Raw genomic sequence first — 19181 nt, forward strand, 5'->3', positions numbered from 1 at the left:
GTTTTGACACCAGTGTTTGTTGAAATCTCCTAAGTATATGTTGTTGGAACATTGCATTTGACTCAGAGAGAAATAGGCAGCTATCTGTTATATGAAGTTTTTTTAGGATTTTGGTGATCTGTAAATTATGTGTAGAAAGGGGAATGTATGTAAGGATAGCTACTTTGATGTAAAAAAGTAATTTTAAAGGCATCATGTTGTTGAAGACTAAAAGTAGACACCCTTCTATTTGTGACTGTTTTTCAACTCAGAGGGTCTATGACATTTTGGGAAAAGCTGTTTAGTTCTGTTTGATTCTAAGAAAGCTGAGATTTGTGAGTGATAGGTGTATGCAGAACTGACCTAGTGTAGAACACCATGGATGCCAATGAGTTCTGGGGTGGAAGGGCAGTAAGTCTTGGTTTTATTGTTCAATATTATTTTCCATTTTACATCTTTTTGGACCAATCCACAAAGGCATTTAATAGTATGTGAAATAGTACTCTTGCAGTACTACTGAACCTACTTAACAAGCATTGGCAAAGCCAGTAAGTCTGGCGCTGGCTGCCAGCCTTTTGGCAATTCTTGTTTTATTTTCATTGATCTTGCTTTATTTTTCAGGAAGCTGCTATGCCCTCCTTAATATAAACAAAAGCATTGGCTGACAGCAAAAAGATTGTTTTGGTCTCAAAAAGCACATATTACTATAGTACTCATTGGCACTGAAGGGAACTACTTTGTGTGTTGATGTGCTGGTTGTGAAAGGGCAGGAAGTCATAATTCATAGTAAATTTAGCCAATGGCTGAAGTGGGCTGACACATTGTTGCTTGATATATGCTGGAGTGGGTGGAAGAAAAATGTCAATGACAGCAATAAAGAGTAATGGACAAAGTCTGCCTGAAAACCCCAATAGATAACTGTGTTACACACATGCTGCTCTTGAATAGCACAGACTTAATAAAAGCTAATTGATCTGACATTGGATGCAAGCCTCTTGGCTTCAGGAAAGAAGGAACGTAAGAGATAAAGCAAGAAATAAATAGGAAAGAAAGAAAAAAGGACAGATGAAAGAAAGAAGAAAGAAAGTAAGGAGGAAAGAAGGAAATTAGGAAAGAAGGAAAGATGAAAGAAAGAAAAAAGAAAAGAGAGAAAAAGAAAGATGATGGCAAGAAAGAAAAAGGAATGGCGAGAAGAAAAAATAAAGAATGAAAAAACAAATGAATGAGGGTAAAAGGGAAAGAAGGAAATTAAAAAGAAAGAAGGGGAGAAAGAAAGAAAATGGAAGAAAGAAAGAACAACGACAAAAAGAAAGAAACAAAGAGGAAGAAGGAAGGAAAGAAAAAAAGCAAAGAGGAAAGAAGGAAAGAAAAAGGAAATGAAAGCGGTAGGCAGGAAAGCAAGAAAAATTAAAGAAAGAAAGAAAAAAGGAGCAAGCAAAAAATGAAAGTGCCAAGAAGGAAAAAAAGAAATAAAGAAGGACAGAAAGAAGGAATGACTGACAGAAAATTTGCAAAGATAGAGCACCCTGATGAGCTTATATTCAGGATTCTTGTGAACTGCTGGTATGATGTGAAAAAGCAGCAGCCGGTAAACAAAAGCCACTTCAAAAGCAATTTGCAACAGCATTGGCAGGAGACAGGAACTGATAAAGCTGAAAATGTGCCCTGTGCTTTCATCTGGAAGAAAGGGTCCTTCCATCTAGTAGAAAGCGTCCTTCCATCACATCAGGTTCTACAAAAAAAGCAGCACTAAAGTAATATGAAAGTAAAAACAAAAACTCTGGCACTGAAGGGAACTACCTTGTGTGTGGTTGTGCTCATTATGAAAGGGCTAAATGCAGTCACTGAGTAAAGTTAGCCAGTGGCTGTAATATGCAGAAGCAAAATGTGAATGACGCAAGAACAGACTAATGAATGACGAGAGGTGGCAGAAAGCCACTTCATGTAGGTATATTATACCTTTAATTTTTGTAAAATCAATAGGTCTTTGCTCAGACCAGACCTAAAATGGATTTGTGAGTGGTAGAAGAAATGCAATGAAAGCTTTATGAACTTGCACACAGTCATATTTTTGTGGACAATAATAGAAATTTAACATGATTTTTTACAGGTATTTTTGTTTGCACTTTTAAACTTACACGACCATGGTACTATGCAGCAGTGCACCACTATTCACCTTTTTCACGAGGGATATGTAGGATGGACAATTTTTCAAAAGATAAAACAGGAAATAAAATAAATGTTTATTCCATTTCATTAACTTCCTCATCCAACGCATACAATATTTCTCCAATGTGCACTTGCACACTTAAGGTTAGAGATCACAAGCACACTTAGAAATGTTTGTCGATCAAATGTACTCGTGCGCATACCTTTTCCAAACTTCGGTGAATCAGTAAATAATGTGCAAATCTCCACAATGTACGTTCAGAGATTTACAGCATACTTTGTGAATCAAAATTACTGGTAATTGTTATGTTCTCTTTATAAGTGAGAGTTTAACTACTGTTATGACAGACATAAAAACGGGCGAGTGTTTCCTGTAAACTTACCTCTTTCCGCTAAATCTTCAATGTAGGCTTTCATGAACTCCTTCTCAAACTGTTCTAAATCTCTGCTGCTTTCTATGTCTTCCTTATGTTTTGAATCCACGTCAATGTTGACAGGGCCATCCCGCATGCTTACAAATCTGTTAGAGGAGAGAAATGTTAGATGCCTTAGACACCTCGATCACTGCCCTTTAATTAGAGAGTATATCATTATTAAAAGCTAGTTTTAAGTCTCGACAGCTGATCCTCATTGAAAACCTTCATATAAAAATGTATAACTAATGTTAAAGTCACCTGGGGCGCGCAAAGAATGCCCAAAGTTACAACCCGTTACACCACACCTGCCTGTGATGAGCACCGTCCATTTTATGACCCTCAGAAAGGGTACACGCTATATTTTGTGCCCATTTAAGCAGCAGAAAATGGGGCACTCAGTGTCAGGTAGTCTTTTCTATTGTCATTTTCTGCGTATATTTGAATAAAATATGGGAGATTATTATTATGTACCTGTAATCTCCATTGAAGTCTTTTTTATCACAAGAATTGTTTGATATCAGGTCACGACTGTAATAAGAAAATGACACCACTACTTTCCTATTACAAGCAAGTATAGACATCACTCCCTAGTCCTGTAGGGGACCACAGAGGAGGTGGCATTTTTTTTTGCGGAAACTGTGAGGGCTAAAGGTGTGCACTACCAAGCAGTCTCTACGAGCTGGAAGCGTGGAGAAAAGCAACGCCAATCTCTTCACCACGTTGAGACGTTGCCTAGTTGTCTGCACTCCTCCACCATTACTTCAAGAGAGAAAGTGGACCAGACATGGTTGTGACTGTGTCTGTCACCTTGGACACCTCATCCTGGAGAGTAGTGTGACAGCACTGCCTTGCAGATCTCAATGAAGCAGCAGCACACCCAGTTCAGCATTGATTGAGGTTATTGTTGGGACCATGATCCATGCACACAATGCTGCCCACCCCCTAGTGAAAAGGGAGCGGTAAGGGTATGATGTACAACAAGTGATGCATCTTGGAGCACACTTGCGAATACGTTGCTAAAGTATTGTGTGGTAGTGCATTATCATTTACAAGAAGCACATTTTTCATTGACATGACCACAACATTTACAATGGCATGTAGCTTGACTGAAAAAACTGTATAGCTCACAAGCAATGTGTGAAAATCAGGTTTCAGCAAATATTTATCAATGGCAAATCATTAAGTACGTGTCTTGATTTGTTTTGTTCCTTTTTTGCTTCCTTCACACTTGGAATTGCAAAAAAGGTTCTCCATTAGTGCTTTCCTAAATGCTGATACATTTTGAAATATTTGTAGTCAATTTACATGCATTTAAATGTGTTTTTGTATTAGAAAATACTCATTTCCTACAGCCTATCCTTTCACATGCCCAGTTCCCCAGCAAGATTGTTAGTTCATGCTACAAAATCCTATTTATTTTGAGCCTTAGAAAGAAATGTAAACACTAACCACCATGTTAATGAATACGCATCAATTTTGTCTGAAGACATCATTTGTCATTTGCCCTCTGTCTTTGAAAGCAACTCAAATGTGACAAGAAGAAAGGAAAATGTAAAGACATCTCCATTGCTCATTCACCATCTGGACTCCAGCATGGTTATTTCGGGTTCCTGCAGCAGCACCCCCTCTCACCCACCACGCCCCCCGCAGCCCTACTCCCAGTGCCTATGTTTCTATCTGGATACCTAACTCTCATCATCTCTTGCATGATCCACTAGGAAACATTTACTAGAATTTCAGGGAAGTAGAAAATGAGAAAACTATCTTTAAAGAGAGATCATGTTCTTCTCTCCCTACTCAAACAAGTTAAGCGTGCCTCATTCACCCCTTTTTATTTTAACCATACCATTCAATTTGCAAGAACGCCTCTCCCAGGATTGCAGGGCGTTCTAGCCATCCATTACTTGCACCCCAATGCCAATACACCTTTTAAAACACTGAATTAGCGTTTATCATACAGATACAACACTTTGTGTACACTTCTTGTAAATGCAAAGTAGTTCACTTGGAGGTGGCTATAGCTATTTTATGTTACAGGTATGTTATCATTAACACAGCCCTGCGCTGTGAGATATCTTACAGTGCTATAGATCCAGATAGGAATGTGATTTCACTTTTTTCTTATTTACCAGGCTGTTCGTAAAGCATTTCTCTTTAATATTGTTACACTGATCGAATGCAACAAATCAGTCAGGCGAGTATCTCCTTTATGCACGTCTTCATGAAAGTCATTCTCAGTAGAATTGTCCAGAAACGTATAAAGAGGACCTCATGTATGTGTGGATTGAGATACAGGTTATAGGGTTGTGTATGTTGCTCTGCTAAGTCTTATAACCAGTCCTCCATCCTTGGTGTTCCTCTTTTCATCCCGATCATGTCAATCCAGCTTTTGTCCAGGAGGTGGGACAGCACCGTTAGTTTAATCGGTGAGTTAGACATTTCAGCTACATAGCCAAGCAATGCCATGACTGGAGGCTTCGGAACTCTCTATTCTAGTATGTTCTCACTCCATTGTGATAAAAGCATAGGTGCAGTATTCCTTGATTTTGGGACAACCACACATAATTGAATAGAAATAAGCTTCAGGAACATGTCACCTCAAACAAATAGGACTTTTTATCGGATCTAGTTTGTGTAGAAAAACAGATGAATTATAAAAGAGGTGCTAACATTGTACCTGTATGAACCAAAGTTAACTGTTTAAGGGCATATTTTCAGTTTGCATTCAGCAACATGCCCATGTTATGTCTAGAATTTGTTCTCCTGCTGTCACTTTCCATTGTTCCCCAGAGCTATCACAGTCACCGACCTTAATGTTTATAATTCTATCATATATTGGCGATACACATCTGCGGTTATCAGCTACTTAGATGACCTATGTCAGTGGGGTGAACTCTGTAGGCTCTTACAGAAGGATGCTAGGCATCTTGAAATGTGTTCTTTAGTCTGAAGCATGTAAGTCCATGTATGGGGGAGGGGAGCACTAATTGCCCTTTCAGCAGTTGGTGGTGGTTTGGGATTGTCTAATAGCAGAATCTCAAGGTACCTTTATGGGCAGGGTGCAGTGTATGTGAACGGTAGGACATGCACTGGTGTGTGTGACATGTATTGATAGTGAAATACAGTGTGTTTTCTTGCTTACCCATTCTTTGTGCCTCTGCTGGGTTGTGGATTGACGGTCTGGCTTTGGAGTGACAGGGGCTGGGGATGTGCATTCACTGTAGACAGCCACTGTGGGGGTGAGGTGTACCACCCTGCCTTTCCTAGATTAGTCAGGGCTGGGCTGAATAGACCTGGGCTGCATTTAGGCTAGTGGGAGGAGATCTCCTTGCATCTGAATAGGCCTGGTCTGCCTTACACAATGCTGTCTCCTCCTCCTTCCAGGAAGCTGGGCCTGAGAGGACAGAACTGGTTTGGACTAAGCACAGAGACTCTTTGCCACAACAAAACAAAAGGAAATGTGTTAAAAATATTGGGGCCCATACCCTGGACATTTTGAAGTCTTTAGAACTCTTTTGGACTCAGAAACCTGCCAAGCAGAAGAGCTGGAGAAATTGTAAGGAGGAAGTACCACTTTGCTGTGTGCTCTGCTGTGTTGGCTTGTAGTGGCCGCTCCTGTCTTGGGCAGAGAAAGGACTGGACTGAACTTTCTGCAACTCTATTGTTTAATGACGATGACCGCCGCTGCCACAGAGCCTCTGCTTGCACCGCACACTGTGGGCACCGCACTCAGCATGGCCTTGCTTCACTCTGCTGCCCTGGTCTCACCGATGATGCAGTTGCCAGCTAACATCGCCCACATGGGCTGCACCATGGTCTGGGGCACCGCTGGTAAGCTACACGAAGCTCTGCCCCGTCCTACACCACAGATGCGGCACACCAATGCCAGCCCCATTGACCGCCGATCTTCGGACACCACAACTTGCACTGTGACCATCAGCACTGCCCCACATCGCACCACAGCCCTGGTCTCACCAATGCCGCTGGACTACCGCCACTAAGCCGCTGCTTGCACGTGACCTGAGGGCACCGCATGCCGCACTGCGCTGCTTCACACCACAGCCTTGACAACCGCTGCCGCCGGCCCACACCATTGCGGCCGGCAGGAACTAAAGGTACTGTTTACAAGTCTTCTGACACCTCCACCAGTCCACACCGACGCGGGCAATAAAAACTGTTGGATTTGGTTGTTTTCAGCACTGCAGTAGTACCAGATGGAGCTACCGACTTCAAGGAACTGCATTATTAGGGTTATTCTAGCAAAGTACATATTTTGATTATTGTATGTTGGATTTTTATTGTTTTGGTCTTATTTTACACAGATCAATATTGGATGTTTTTCTAAACTAGTGTAGTGTCTTTTTGTAGTGTTTTCACTGTATTACTGTATGTTATGTGCAAATGCTTTGCGCACAGCCTCTGAAGTAAGCCTGACTGCTTGTGCCAACCTACCAAGTGGGTGAGGGGAGGGGTTATTTCAGGAAGAAGGGTCCCTATTTGGACAGGGTAACAACCTGCCAACTAGAGACCCCCATTTCTAATACTCAGTTTTTATAATTGTCTGGTTTCTCCAAGGCTTTGGGACTATGGACATTTGAAGTGTGCTAGACTCCAGTAGCTGGGGCTCAGCAATCATTTGGGCATGTATAGCGGGGGATGATACCAATACGTTTCAAAATGGGCCTGGGCAGCCAGAAAGTACAATTCAGGGTGAGGGAGAACAAGTCTTCATTTGTGGTATGGTAACATTAGCATTGTACACTTAGCATGAGCATTTCCAACCTCCCAAACTAATTTAAACAACAAGGAATTCAAGCGTGGAGAGGAGTGTTTAGTGAGTGATACGGAGATGTTCACAAACAAATGTAGAAGCTTGTGACATAATTCCATTTTTAACAGGGCAATGTGCCCTGCATATAACACCTATCCTGTGAGTGTTAGTGCAAGCACTATCATAAGCGGTATTATGTAGCTATCTCTGTTGTAGCTGTCGTGAATGGGAACACCTCAAATTAATCCCGGTTTGTGTGTAATCCTGACTAGTGCAGAAAGTGTACCACTTGGTCAATTATGGGTATCATATTTACTTCAGGATTTTTAATAAACAATATTATATCATCCACATGCATATATATCAACAGCAGGCTGGAGCTTAAAGCCAGGCCACAGGTTATGTAATGTTCTCTTAACACAGAGGATAACTTTTCCATAATAGTCACTAAAAGGGTGAGAGAGTGTGGCCCTGCCTTTGTCCTTGCGTCATATGAAAGAGAGCAGTCAACTAGGTCTTTATACATATGCCTGCTGATGAGCCTGCATACAGAAGGTCTATGACTTTTGACATATTGGAGCCCATTCCTAGTCTTCCCAGCACCAATAGAATTATTCCCAGATTCGATGGAATGTCATAAAAAACATTCAATCGAATCAGCAACCCTCTTAGCACCCAGGAAGTTGGAGACCACTTCCAGCTCTGTATAAATATTGTAATTTCTTCCAAAAACGATTTAAGATTGTTTAATGTAGGATTTCTTGGAATAAATCCCACCTCTTACTGTAAGATCAGACCAATCATCAATGCCTACAGTCTGGTTGCAGTTATTGTGGTGAGTTGATTACCATCCACTTTAATTACAGATATCCATACGCTAGGCTGTCAGAGATTCTCATCCTTTTCAGGCTTGAGGAAGGCAATATTAACTGCCTCTCCTAAAGGTGGTGGGAAGAGCGCCCTTTTTCAATGTTTAATCATTGAAGCTAAGGAGCTAATGGGGTCAGAATTATCTGCCTCAAGATCTTATGACCAGCCAACACATTATAGTAGCCTGAACTCCCACAACGAGATCAGTTGTAACATAATTGTATTTGTACAGTGGGAGCATTGCCCACCTAGGGCAATTACAACATTTCTACTCTTTGGGGGCCTTTGGGAGTGACCCAAGGCCCTGATGCTCCCGCTGGTATGCAGCCAGAACCCATCTTGGATGCCTGTATCATTACTCTGCTCCCACCTTTCTCTATGCTTCCACTGGGTGGGAGCAAAGCTGTGCTCCTGCCCAGGAGAGTCTGGAGAGGGAATACCAAAACTCTCCAGGCAGGGAATAGCAGTGTCCTGGATTATAGGGTCCCCGGGACACTGCTCTCACAGCATCAGGAATGGGGACCTGGGGCCTCTAAGAAGCTGAGGGAGAGGGGCTGCAAGCACCTATCCCCTAAATATGAATGTTAGTCATGGAGAATGGGGTCACCAGGGCCTCTATGCAGCTTGGGGAGGGGGGTGCATGCCTCCCTTACCAAAAATAAATTACTGCACCATCCTCTCAGTCCCTAGCCCAAGCCAGTCGGGGTTGAGGGGGTATTATTTATAAAAAGGGTAGGAGCATGCTTTTTAAAAAATACAATTTGAATAGGATCTGCAGATCGGCTATCCTGTTTTAAAAAAAAATTATTGTATCTATGAATCCTCTGCCGCTTGATATATACATACATTTTAACCTCAATTTCTCAAAAACTACAGAATGTATTTATACCAAATCAGAGAGAGCACAGAAAGCATACTTTCTGGACAAGATCGCATTGAAAAAATGCCTTTTGGGACGCCCCATTTTTCTCTTTCCCAGCTAGATGGATCACCAAAACTTTCCAAGAACGAGCTGAGGTGGGTGAACTTTTTTGGGGAACACTTCATAAAGATTTGTGAAAAGGTACCAAAGTTATTAACAAACCAAAAAATGCTTTTGCTATGGAAACATTGTTCTAACTAGCTGCCCTGTTGGCGAACATCACAGGGTAACACACAAACAGAGAAACGTACATATTCTTTTAATAAAAAAAATAAAGGTGTAAGTGGTGTTCTAGTTGCAAATATTAGTTAAAAAAATGGTTAAAGCTAAAAGAAAACCACTGATATTCGGTTACTATAGTAACTGAAGTAACGCTAGTTAACTGAAATAACTATAATTCCCACCGGTGCTACACCCCACCTTTGGCTGTGTGCAGCGTGGTAATGGAAACCGGATCAGGCATCAGGCCAAGCCCTTTGTACACCCCCCTGTGGCCTCCATGCGGCATGGGGTTGGGCGCAGGGCCTCGCTTATGGCCAAGACCTGTGCACAGTACCCACTGGCAGCAAATACCATGTTGCTGGCCAACCATCATGGCCTTGCAGAGCCCCAAGAAAATGCTACTGTTTTGTGGCCTTTGGTACTACTGTAAAACTACACATGGTCTATGTTGAGTGTTGCAGTACCACAGCAAAGTGAAAAAAGTATTTTTAATATGGTCCCAGGTGGGTATTCCTGAGGACCCCCCACAAGGGCCAGGGGTTCAAGATATCTTTACCCAGTCTCCTTATTCCTTATTCGTATTTTACAACAAAAGTCATAAAATGGTGGGCACAACTTTAATTTCCTGTTGCAGCCCAACCAATCAGATCTCGTTTCTGACCTCATGGTTCAACTGAAGTACTGAGGGAGTACTGTACCGAGTTGCAAATCACAAATTGCACGCTTTCTGGATCAAGAGCTAGGATTCTGCCAAATTTTGTATAATTCTGTTCAGATATATATACATTTTCCAAGTTAGTATGACACTCACTTCAGCTGTTGTCCTGAAAGTTTTGTGGTGATCCGTCAAGGGGGCCCCAAGAAAAAGGAGGGTTCCAAAACGTGTGTTCCCCATGTTAATTCCCATAGGAACTTTAGACACGGCTACAGCCCAAAATGATGAATGGAATTACACCAAATTTGGCAGAAAGATGGATATTGGTCCAGGGAAGTGCATTTTTCTTATGTGGTGTAAAGAAATTCAGTAGTTGTGGAGTTATCAAAAGAAATTCAAATTTTGTATACAAATGGTGGCGGATCCTCCAAAGATATGAGAGTCCTCATGTTCAAATCTGATAGGCTGCCAACACTTCAAATCAAGAAGTGTTGGCAGCCATCTTGAGGCTTGAGCCCCAACAAAACATAAAAAAGAGAAGGGGGCATAGAAGGAATACTATTCACAAAAGGGGGCAGCAAAGTGCACACCAGTTTCTTCCAATTTTTCACAGTTAATTTAGTCATTGTATAAACTGTTTGCGTGCAAGCCCTGGTGCGTGGTTTGCCCTGCGACCACGCGCTTATCATCACATCGAATCCAGATTTGGAGCGAGGTAACCCTTCACCAGACGCACAATCACAAATATGCCATAGATTTATCCACGTTTCACAATTTTTATTCCATGTTTTCCAAAAGTTGATCATTTCTTTTGACTTTTTGTCACATATCATTTTCTTAGGTCACACGAGAGGCGCTTATGTATTCCTACGTTTCTAATGTTGCAGATATGCCAATCCAGGCCTTTTTCTTTCGTGCTTCAGAAAAAGGCCTGGATTGGCAAACCTATGCACTGTGGGGTCTCGTCAGGACCGATTGTTATGGGGACACCTATCGGTACAAAACAAGTGGAGTGTCTACTTAGAATGATTATTGGCAAAAATCGTAGGCCACGCTGTAGATTGATGGTTCACATACCTGAATAAAAAAATAGGGAGAAAGACATGCAGAGGAACCCGGAGGGTGCACACCAAAAACCGTACTAGATAAGTCAAAGGGGTACTCACATGGGGTACCTTGGGCAGGAACTAGAAGATGGTCAAGTGAAGATAAAAAGAAATATAAAATAAAATTAACATAAAAGGAATTAATTATTATGATGGATTGCTTATAAAGGATAGGTCATGTGAAGGCAGAACCCAAAAACAAACCTTTAATTAAGACAGCAGCAAAATTGGACTTACCCCCAAGGAGACAGAGGAGAGGAGTACCATTTACTCCTGTCGAATACAACGGTGTGCAACGATTTGCAGACCACGAGGGGAGGTTCATGTGGAAAGACAGGTCAGCTGTGTGGATTATGCTGTGAACATTTGTGGTCCCCGGGCCCAAAATTGGAGTTCATCAACCAAAGACACAAAGTTCCAACCATGCAAATACCATTGGTGGTGGTGGAACTTCCTGTTTTGGATGCACAGATCCAAAATCGTGGCTGAGGGCCTTGAACATTTTAGCAAAAGAGGGAATCTCATTGGTGAACACGTGAGTATCCTTCCACAACACAAGATCTTGCCTTTGTGAATGCTCTTTATTCTGTGTCAGTGCTCATTAGAATACAGATATTGCAGCATATTTTAGCTTATTTTACAATGGTGCCTGATAGGGAGAGCAGGGACAGAGCCAGTATCCAGAGAAGACTAGTAAAGAGGAGCAAGAGAGAGTAGAGCCTATATAGGCTGTAGCAGAAGATGTCATGTGTGCTGAAGAAATATCATCAGAGAAAACAACTTTGTCTGTGGACAATTGTAAAGGATCGAGGGTTGTACCAAGCAGTGCAGTGTTGTGAATTATATAAACTCTGACGATCCCTTAACTTCAGTTTGAAGACCCAAGTCTCAAGGTCCACTTTGCAGCATAATTCAGGTTTGCACTCTGGCCCCGTGGTCAATTATGCAGCAACGCCGTAGAAGGATGTAGTAAACAGAAAAATGTAACATGGCTGAGCACAAAGACACTGGGTCACTGGACAACAACCGAAAACTCCAGCAGAAACAGCAGTGAGGTATCGGGTGAAGACAGTGGGTTGTTTGTTTAAACATTGTAGGTTACCATGAACACACAAACAGTGAGAGGTCTTATGAGAGCACCTGGAGTTTGTATACGAGTGTGTGCTCTCGCGAGAACTGGATTTAGTGACAACCTTAGGTAGGTAGTATCTAAAGAAATGCTCATCTGTTCATGTGAGCTTGCCAAGCAGAGGTGCAGGAACTTCAAAACTGCAACCTTAAGTTAAGATTGCGATATCCTTTCAGTGGAAAAATGACCATACTAATATTGTTTGACTGTCTACAGACTTGAATGAGGAGTTAGGACTTTGAACCTATCAAAGTAAAGAATCCCAAAAGAAAAATATCACATTCTTTATTGCAGGAGTGCATAGTTCCTTCCACTGAGAAAGCACAAAGAAGCACGTCATCACGCTCAAGTAACAGGAGGACAATGTATGATTCTTGCATAGTGGAATTGAGGCTTACATTGAGGCAAGAGAAGACTCTCTTTAGATCTTAGCTGTCTTCATTGACTATGCATATATGTGTTTGCTTGTTGCTTGCCCCACAGGTCTTTGAGTGTTTATGACTCGTTCTGGTGACACTGGTGGATCCAAGGTACTACTGAAATACTGGAAAACCCACCTTTGAACATCATCCAGGTGACGACATGGATCAGGGTTCTTTCGTCATGTCAGAGTGTAGGTAAGATGGTGAAATGTTCACATCACAACACTTCAGCAGCTTTCCCGGAGAATCTGTTGTTTAGACACCAGGTGACAAGGCTCTCCCATCAAGTGGATACATTGCACACGTAACATGTACCTGTGCTTTTTTCCTGGCACTCCCATTTCAGGCACATATTCCAATCCCAAGCAGTCCAGCATACATATGAGGTACTCTTGATAATACGTCAGTCACTCATTGGGTGTAAAACAATTGAATACAAGGAGCGCTGCTTGGAAATTCTGTGACCTTACATTAAACCAGGAACACAGAGGTTGATATAATTTTGGTACATCAACTATTAGAAAAATCCTAAAAGTTAGGCATGCAGAAAAGTTCACAATATGCAAGCTTGAACATCACAAGCGTACACAGACAAGCAGTACCACTACCACAAGGGAGGTGCAGAGTACTGAAATTGTTCATGAGGAGATGCTGCAGCAAAGAGGTCAAGAAAATGAACCTTCTCTCTGTTACTTTGCACTCTACTACATGTAATGTAAACAAATGTCTGGTGTGGAGTTCAGAATCCAATATTGGCAAGGGAGGATTGGAGGAACATTATAGCAAGTTCTATACATAATCTCAGAGACAAAAGTCACAAGTCTCCTTGCATTGTTAAAAAAAAACATAATAAAAACCCCAAATTCCCCCCAAAAGGTGTTTTTTTAGGATCACTGACAGAATATCAGAAACTAAAATGTCAAGGACCAAAATTTCGAGAAGGTTGGTGCAAATGGATAAGTATAGATTTACTATTCTCAATTCCACATTTACGTACCTCGGTCAAGGTACATATATGTAGAGTTACATATAGTAAAACTTTGCTTACCTATAGATACTTACCGTCACTGTATTTTTTTCCTCGATATTCTTGACACGACATTTTGTCCCATGAAAGTTTTGTTTCCGATATTCTGTCTAACCACCTCTTTCTCCTGCTATCACCAACATCTCTCCCGCTTATATTTATGGCACAAATACCACATTACCTTCACTATGTTCCCCCGTAAATCATTCTAGGAAATGGGTGCCTTGTTAAAAATCAATGCCGATTTTCTAAACACACTGGGAAGATTAAAGGGGAAGATGAGGTAGAAGTTTAATGAACTAGACATTTGCTTCCACAACATCAGTATTCTCTAACCATATACAGGGATGGCTCAAGGCCCTTCAAGGTTCCTCCATCTCTCCTTTTGCCAGTGTGACCGAACTTAAGAGGAGCAGCTCACACAAATATGATACAAAACGTTAAGGGATACAGAACAAAAGGCTTGCTAAGAAACACAGGGGCATATTATCAAGGACGGGCGATACATTATTGCCGCTTTTATCGGCAGGAAACTGTCGATAAAACAGCGATAATGGCCTTGATAATATCCTCTATAGAATTCCTATCGAAGCCCATGTTAGATGTCTTCACATCTAACATGGGCTTTGATAGGAATTCTATAGAGCATATTATCAAGCCCATTATCGCCGTTTTAAAAAAGCGGCGATAATGTATCACCCGTCCTTGATAATATGCCCCCCAGTTGTTGTTTTTTTTTACCAACTTCAACTATGACGACATTGATTGTAAATTTTGATTAAAACAGACATCATATGTCCATTGGTGAAAACCTATCCTTAGCACTTTGTTAAAAAAATGCCATATTAGGTGATGATGTAAATCATGTACAATTCTAGTCATCATTGACATATATGTAGAAAATGGATAAGTAGTGCTTCATTTTATAATTGAGCACATGTTATATAATTTCTGCACTTGTAGACATCTATAGACTTATAGTACATGACTGTGGAGGAAAGTATGAATAGGAATAGGTCAACACAGAACCGTACCAATGGACTGAAATGATATGTACTGTATCTAAATTCTGTATATAATAATGAAATATAAATGTTTATTTTTTAGCACTAAATAATGAAAACATTAGGAAAAATATTTATATTGTTAATAAATAATAAAAAATATTTGTACACAGTAATCGCATCTGTTATATATATTGTTGCAGAAATTTCAAGGTCCACTTAATATTCTGTTTCCTAAATGTTTTTCACTCCATTATAAAACAGAGTTGTACATAAGTTGCTAGCAATGAAATGCTTAGACAGCAAAAATAGGCTTGATAAAATAGGTGTAATATTCCAAAACTAAAATTGGGTTCAGTTCACATAAGAACATTGTATTATAGTATAGACTCATTACAGTTTAAACTCACAGAACAACGATCAATAAAAAACATTGTGTTTTATGTGTCATTTTAGTGGGCAACGGTTCAGGGAGAGCTGACCATTTTGTGGTTGGCAGTTAGCCGGATTTCTAAGGTTACCTTTAGAGCTTGCATTGGATTTGAACACAGTTATTGTAGTCTGCACGTAATTCATTATTTAATAATCCTTTAATTGTTTAAGCAGATGCTTACAATGAAGACATTTGAGTGATGAAAATGCATATGTAGACACAGCCAGAGTTGAAGCATCAAGTGAGGTCCCAGAAGGGCCAATATCTCTGTTGATGGTGCGTGCAGCAAAGTTCCCTGAAGTGGATGAGTTCATAGGTAGTGTCTAGTGAGTTATCAATGTCCTCAGAGCAGTTTGATAAGTGCTTGGTAGTGTGGTGAAAGTGTCCTGTGTAGAGGCAGACACAAATGAATGGCCAAACAGGATAAGTCTACAAGCCAAGCTGGTCATGGTCTCCGCTGCTGCTTTCTGTGGCACTGAATAGCTTTGAAATGAATAGTGATGCAAAAGCGGTCTGGAGCAGTGTCTTTGTCCTGGCCCCAGTAGTTTATCTTAGTTCAGTGCTCCGCACTACTTTTTCATAGATTCGTCCGTGAATAATTCTGCCAAATGTTAATGTCTGGAACTGTTACCCTAGCAACAAATACATTTGATCTGAACTTGGACTTCTGTACATTTACTTGGTAGGGTATTGAGCAGCTAGCCTCAAGATTGCAAGGCAATTTTGCAGCACATCTTCCACCAAGGGTTGGTTAAATCTCCTCACTCTTATGACTGGAGGAGATGGAATGCGACACAGTTACCAGGCACGTGTTTCTACACAAACCAGACATCACACTCACGGTACAGTTTACATTCACTGAGCAAACAATTCTTATTTGGAGCTCTTGGTCACTGGTGTACTGCTTAAGCTTCTGCATTTTCTAACTATTATTTGGCATAAGTTTCCTTTAGTTGCAGGCATTTACTGTTCGACAACTAGGCCAGGGATAGCTTAAGTGTCTTTGATATGGTTAAGGATTGTACCCCGATCCAGGAAAGGCTTTGAGGCGGATTACGACATCAGCGGGCTGACTACCACACAGCCGATGCCACAGGGTGGGAGAATGCCACATAGCCTGTGGCTTCTCCACCAACGTATTACGGCAACAGCTGTGGGCAGGCTGTGTTGTTCTGCAGTCACACTATGGTGGTGGGACCGCTGACACATCGGGTGTACAGTGTGGCATGCCACACAAAGGTGTACTTCTAGGGGCAGATATGCCCAGGTGCCCTCTTTGGACCTCCTCTCCTGCATTTCCATCACCCTTTGCCTGGCAGGTGGAAAGGCAGGTTGTAATCAGCTCGACGGTGCCAGCATGCCACCATTTTCTTCCACTCTCACCACCGTGGCAGCCGCAGGATCACTGCTGAGGTAGCGGGCTACCTGTGGGCTTGTGGTGGTCCAACCATAAGTGTTTGAATGGGGTAGTCCTGACTGCTGAGGTCCCAGTTGTCAGACCGCAACCATCGGTTTGGCAGTCCCAGGACCACCAAACTCAGAATCAGGCCTTTCGTATGTAGGTTTACGCATCCAATATGCCAAACAATAGGAGGATTGCACCCTAATATTTGCGTCATGACAGATTATGCCATCTAAGTACCTCCAAGACATTGGTGAATCAACTAATTGTGATAAATGGTAATTAGTTAATATTGAACTTTAGGGTGGGTGAAGCTTTGTAAATAAACAAATATACAAGGAGGAATTTTTAACAGTTTTAATTCTGTTTTATATACAGATTGCATTACATACATGTAGGGTAGCACTAAATATGTCCTGGGGAAAACAAGTATAGAAAAGCCCTAATGATGAAGAGGATATATGGGAGTGTGTTGTCTGGCTATGTCCTAAACAACAAAGTGTAGAAGGTGGTATTTAAAAGGAGAGACTGGAAATATAGTCTGATTGGGCTATGTTGATTGCCAACACTTTAATATATCAATATAACATAAAACCACAAAGTAATGTGTAATTATTCTTTTTTTTAAAAAGGGATTGAACTTACAGTGGAGTTTATTTAAGTAGGATATTTGAATATACAAGCATGTGTTAATGTGGAGTGACTCTTGGGACTTTTCTAATTATTTGTTTCACAAAAACAAAACGAAATGTTTTTTTTGGATTTGGCCCTATCTGCAGGGTCATCCCCAAACTTTTTGCCTTGCCCTCCACTTTTTCTTGAATTGGTTTTTGCTGGCTATTGGACTCTGTGCACTTTACCACTGCTAAGCAGTATGAAGTGCTCATGCTCTCTCCTCTAAACAAGGTAATATTGGATTATCCCAAATTGGAATATTTAATTTACTGAGACGTTCCTAGCAAAGTGGTACTACATGAACCCAGGGCCAGTAAACTATATACTAATAGTGGGCCTTGCAGCACTGATCTTGCCTCCCACCTAAGTAGCCCTTTAAACATGTCTCTGGCCTGCCATTGCAGAGCCTGTGTGTGCAGTTTTATACTGCCATTACGACCTGGTAAAATAAACCTTTTGCCAAACCCAAACCTTCCTTTTCAATTCATATAAGTCACCCCATGGGTAGACCCTGGACAGCCAAGAGGGAAGTTGCAATGTATTTAAAACGTAGGACATGTACTTTTAAGTGTTATATGTCCTAGTAGTGAGAAACTCTTACATTTGTTTTTCATTACTGCAAAGCCCATCTCTCCCATCGAATTTCATTGTAGTTGCTTTACTACATTTTAAAAGTTTAATTTCCAAATGGAAAGAGATAATGAGTTCACGTTTGGTGTCTCTGGAATCACAGCTTAAAATCCTAGATTATGATGAAGCCGGAATTTCTATTGCAATTCTGAAAATCCCATATGGTACCTGTGGCCTGTCCTGGGTCACATGACTGGAAGTAATTGACAGTTGGATTTTGTGAATTCCTCCTAGACAGTCACACACTAGTGCGATTAGGTGAGCCTGAATGGGCCATCTGCCGGCCGGATGTGGGAGGTGAGCTAAGCACAGCCCCACTTGACCCCACAATGTTACTGCAGCCAGCTTGGAGGCAACGGCGGTAGGGAATTCCTTGCACTTCAAGGACACTGTCTAGAAACGTCTACCACCTTTCAGAAACAGTGCACCAGTTTATAGAAAAGGGACCTCATACACCAACTCTTCATTAAGCTTCTGGACCTGTGGATATTGTGCCAGGAAGTAGGGCAGCTGTGCAGCTACAAAGACTGCAACTTTGCTGGACTACTGCTCTATAGAAACTGCTGTCCTACTGTGCTGACCCCTTGCCCGGTAAGAAGTACTGGACCTGCAACTTCATCTTGAATCCATGAACGCAGAGTGATTCAAAAGGCTAGTATACTGGCTTTCTGATCTGAGCTTCATGGACATTATAGGCTCCCCAACCGGATCCTGGAGCTAGCTGCAGAGAGTTCCTGACTAGGAAGTTCTGCCTCTTGGGTTGTGGACCCTTTGTGTGGCTCATGGGCTCCTGAAATCAAGCTTTTGGGCTCTTCGCAACCGTGAACATGCCCTTTAAGACTGAACCGTGTGGCTCGCACTGGAATTCAGCATGAGCCGCTGCCAGCCAATGTCTTCATACATCAAGCATTGGTTGCCCGCAGATGACCGCCACCGCGAAGCTCCACCCCACCCATCCATGATGCCCATCCTGCTCTTTGAGCCACTCCAAACACCACCACTCACAACACTTTCCTTCCTCCCTGCGACCCTCTCCAATGCAAACAGTACTCTTGAAACAATATTTAGAAGCTAAAACTTCAGAAGGACTAATTTGGGACTATATTCAACCTGTGCTCCAGTGCAGTCAGCCTGAAAGTTTGACTTTGGCCCGATGCAGTATAACCAGATAGCCACAGTTGGCGCTATCAGATTTTAGGCACTATTCTACACTTTTTTCTTTAAAAATTCATAACTTCAGTTCTACTGATTGGATTTTTGTCAGTTTCAACTTGTTTTATTTATTAAAGTAAGCTCTGTTTTTCTAACCTGGTGTGGAATATTTTTGTGAGCTGTTTTTACGGTTTTAC

The 19181-nt window shown here is 41.5% G+C and overlaps 1 protein-coding gene across 1 annotated transcript in view; it reads right to left on the minus strand.

Moving 5' to 3' along the window:
* LRRC2 (leucine rich repeat containing 2) overlaps positions 1 to 19181 on the minus strand; it is an 878803-nt gene that overhangs the window by 47368 nt on the left and 812254 nt on the right. The window contains exon 8 of the mRNA XM_078677386.1: positions 2532 to 2668. Coding sequence (XP_078533512.1) covers positions 2532 to 2668 — 137 coding nt within the window. The remainder of the gene's footprint in view (positions 1 to 2531; positions 2669 to 19181) is intronic.

This window comes from Lissotriton helveticus, chromosome 2_1 (assembly GCF_964261635.1).
Source record: "Lissotriton helveticus chromosome 2_1, aLisHel1.1, whole genome shotgun sequence".
NCBI classification, from domain to species: Eukaryota; Metazoa; Chordata; class Amphibia; order Caudata; family Salamandridae; genus Lissotriton; species Lissotriton helveticus.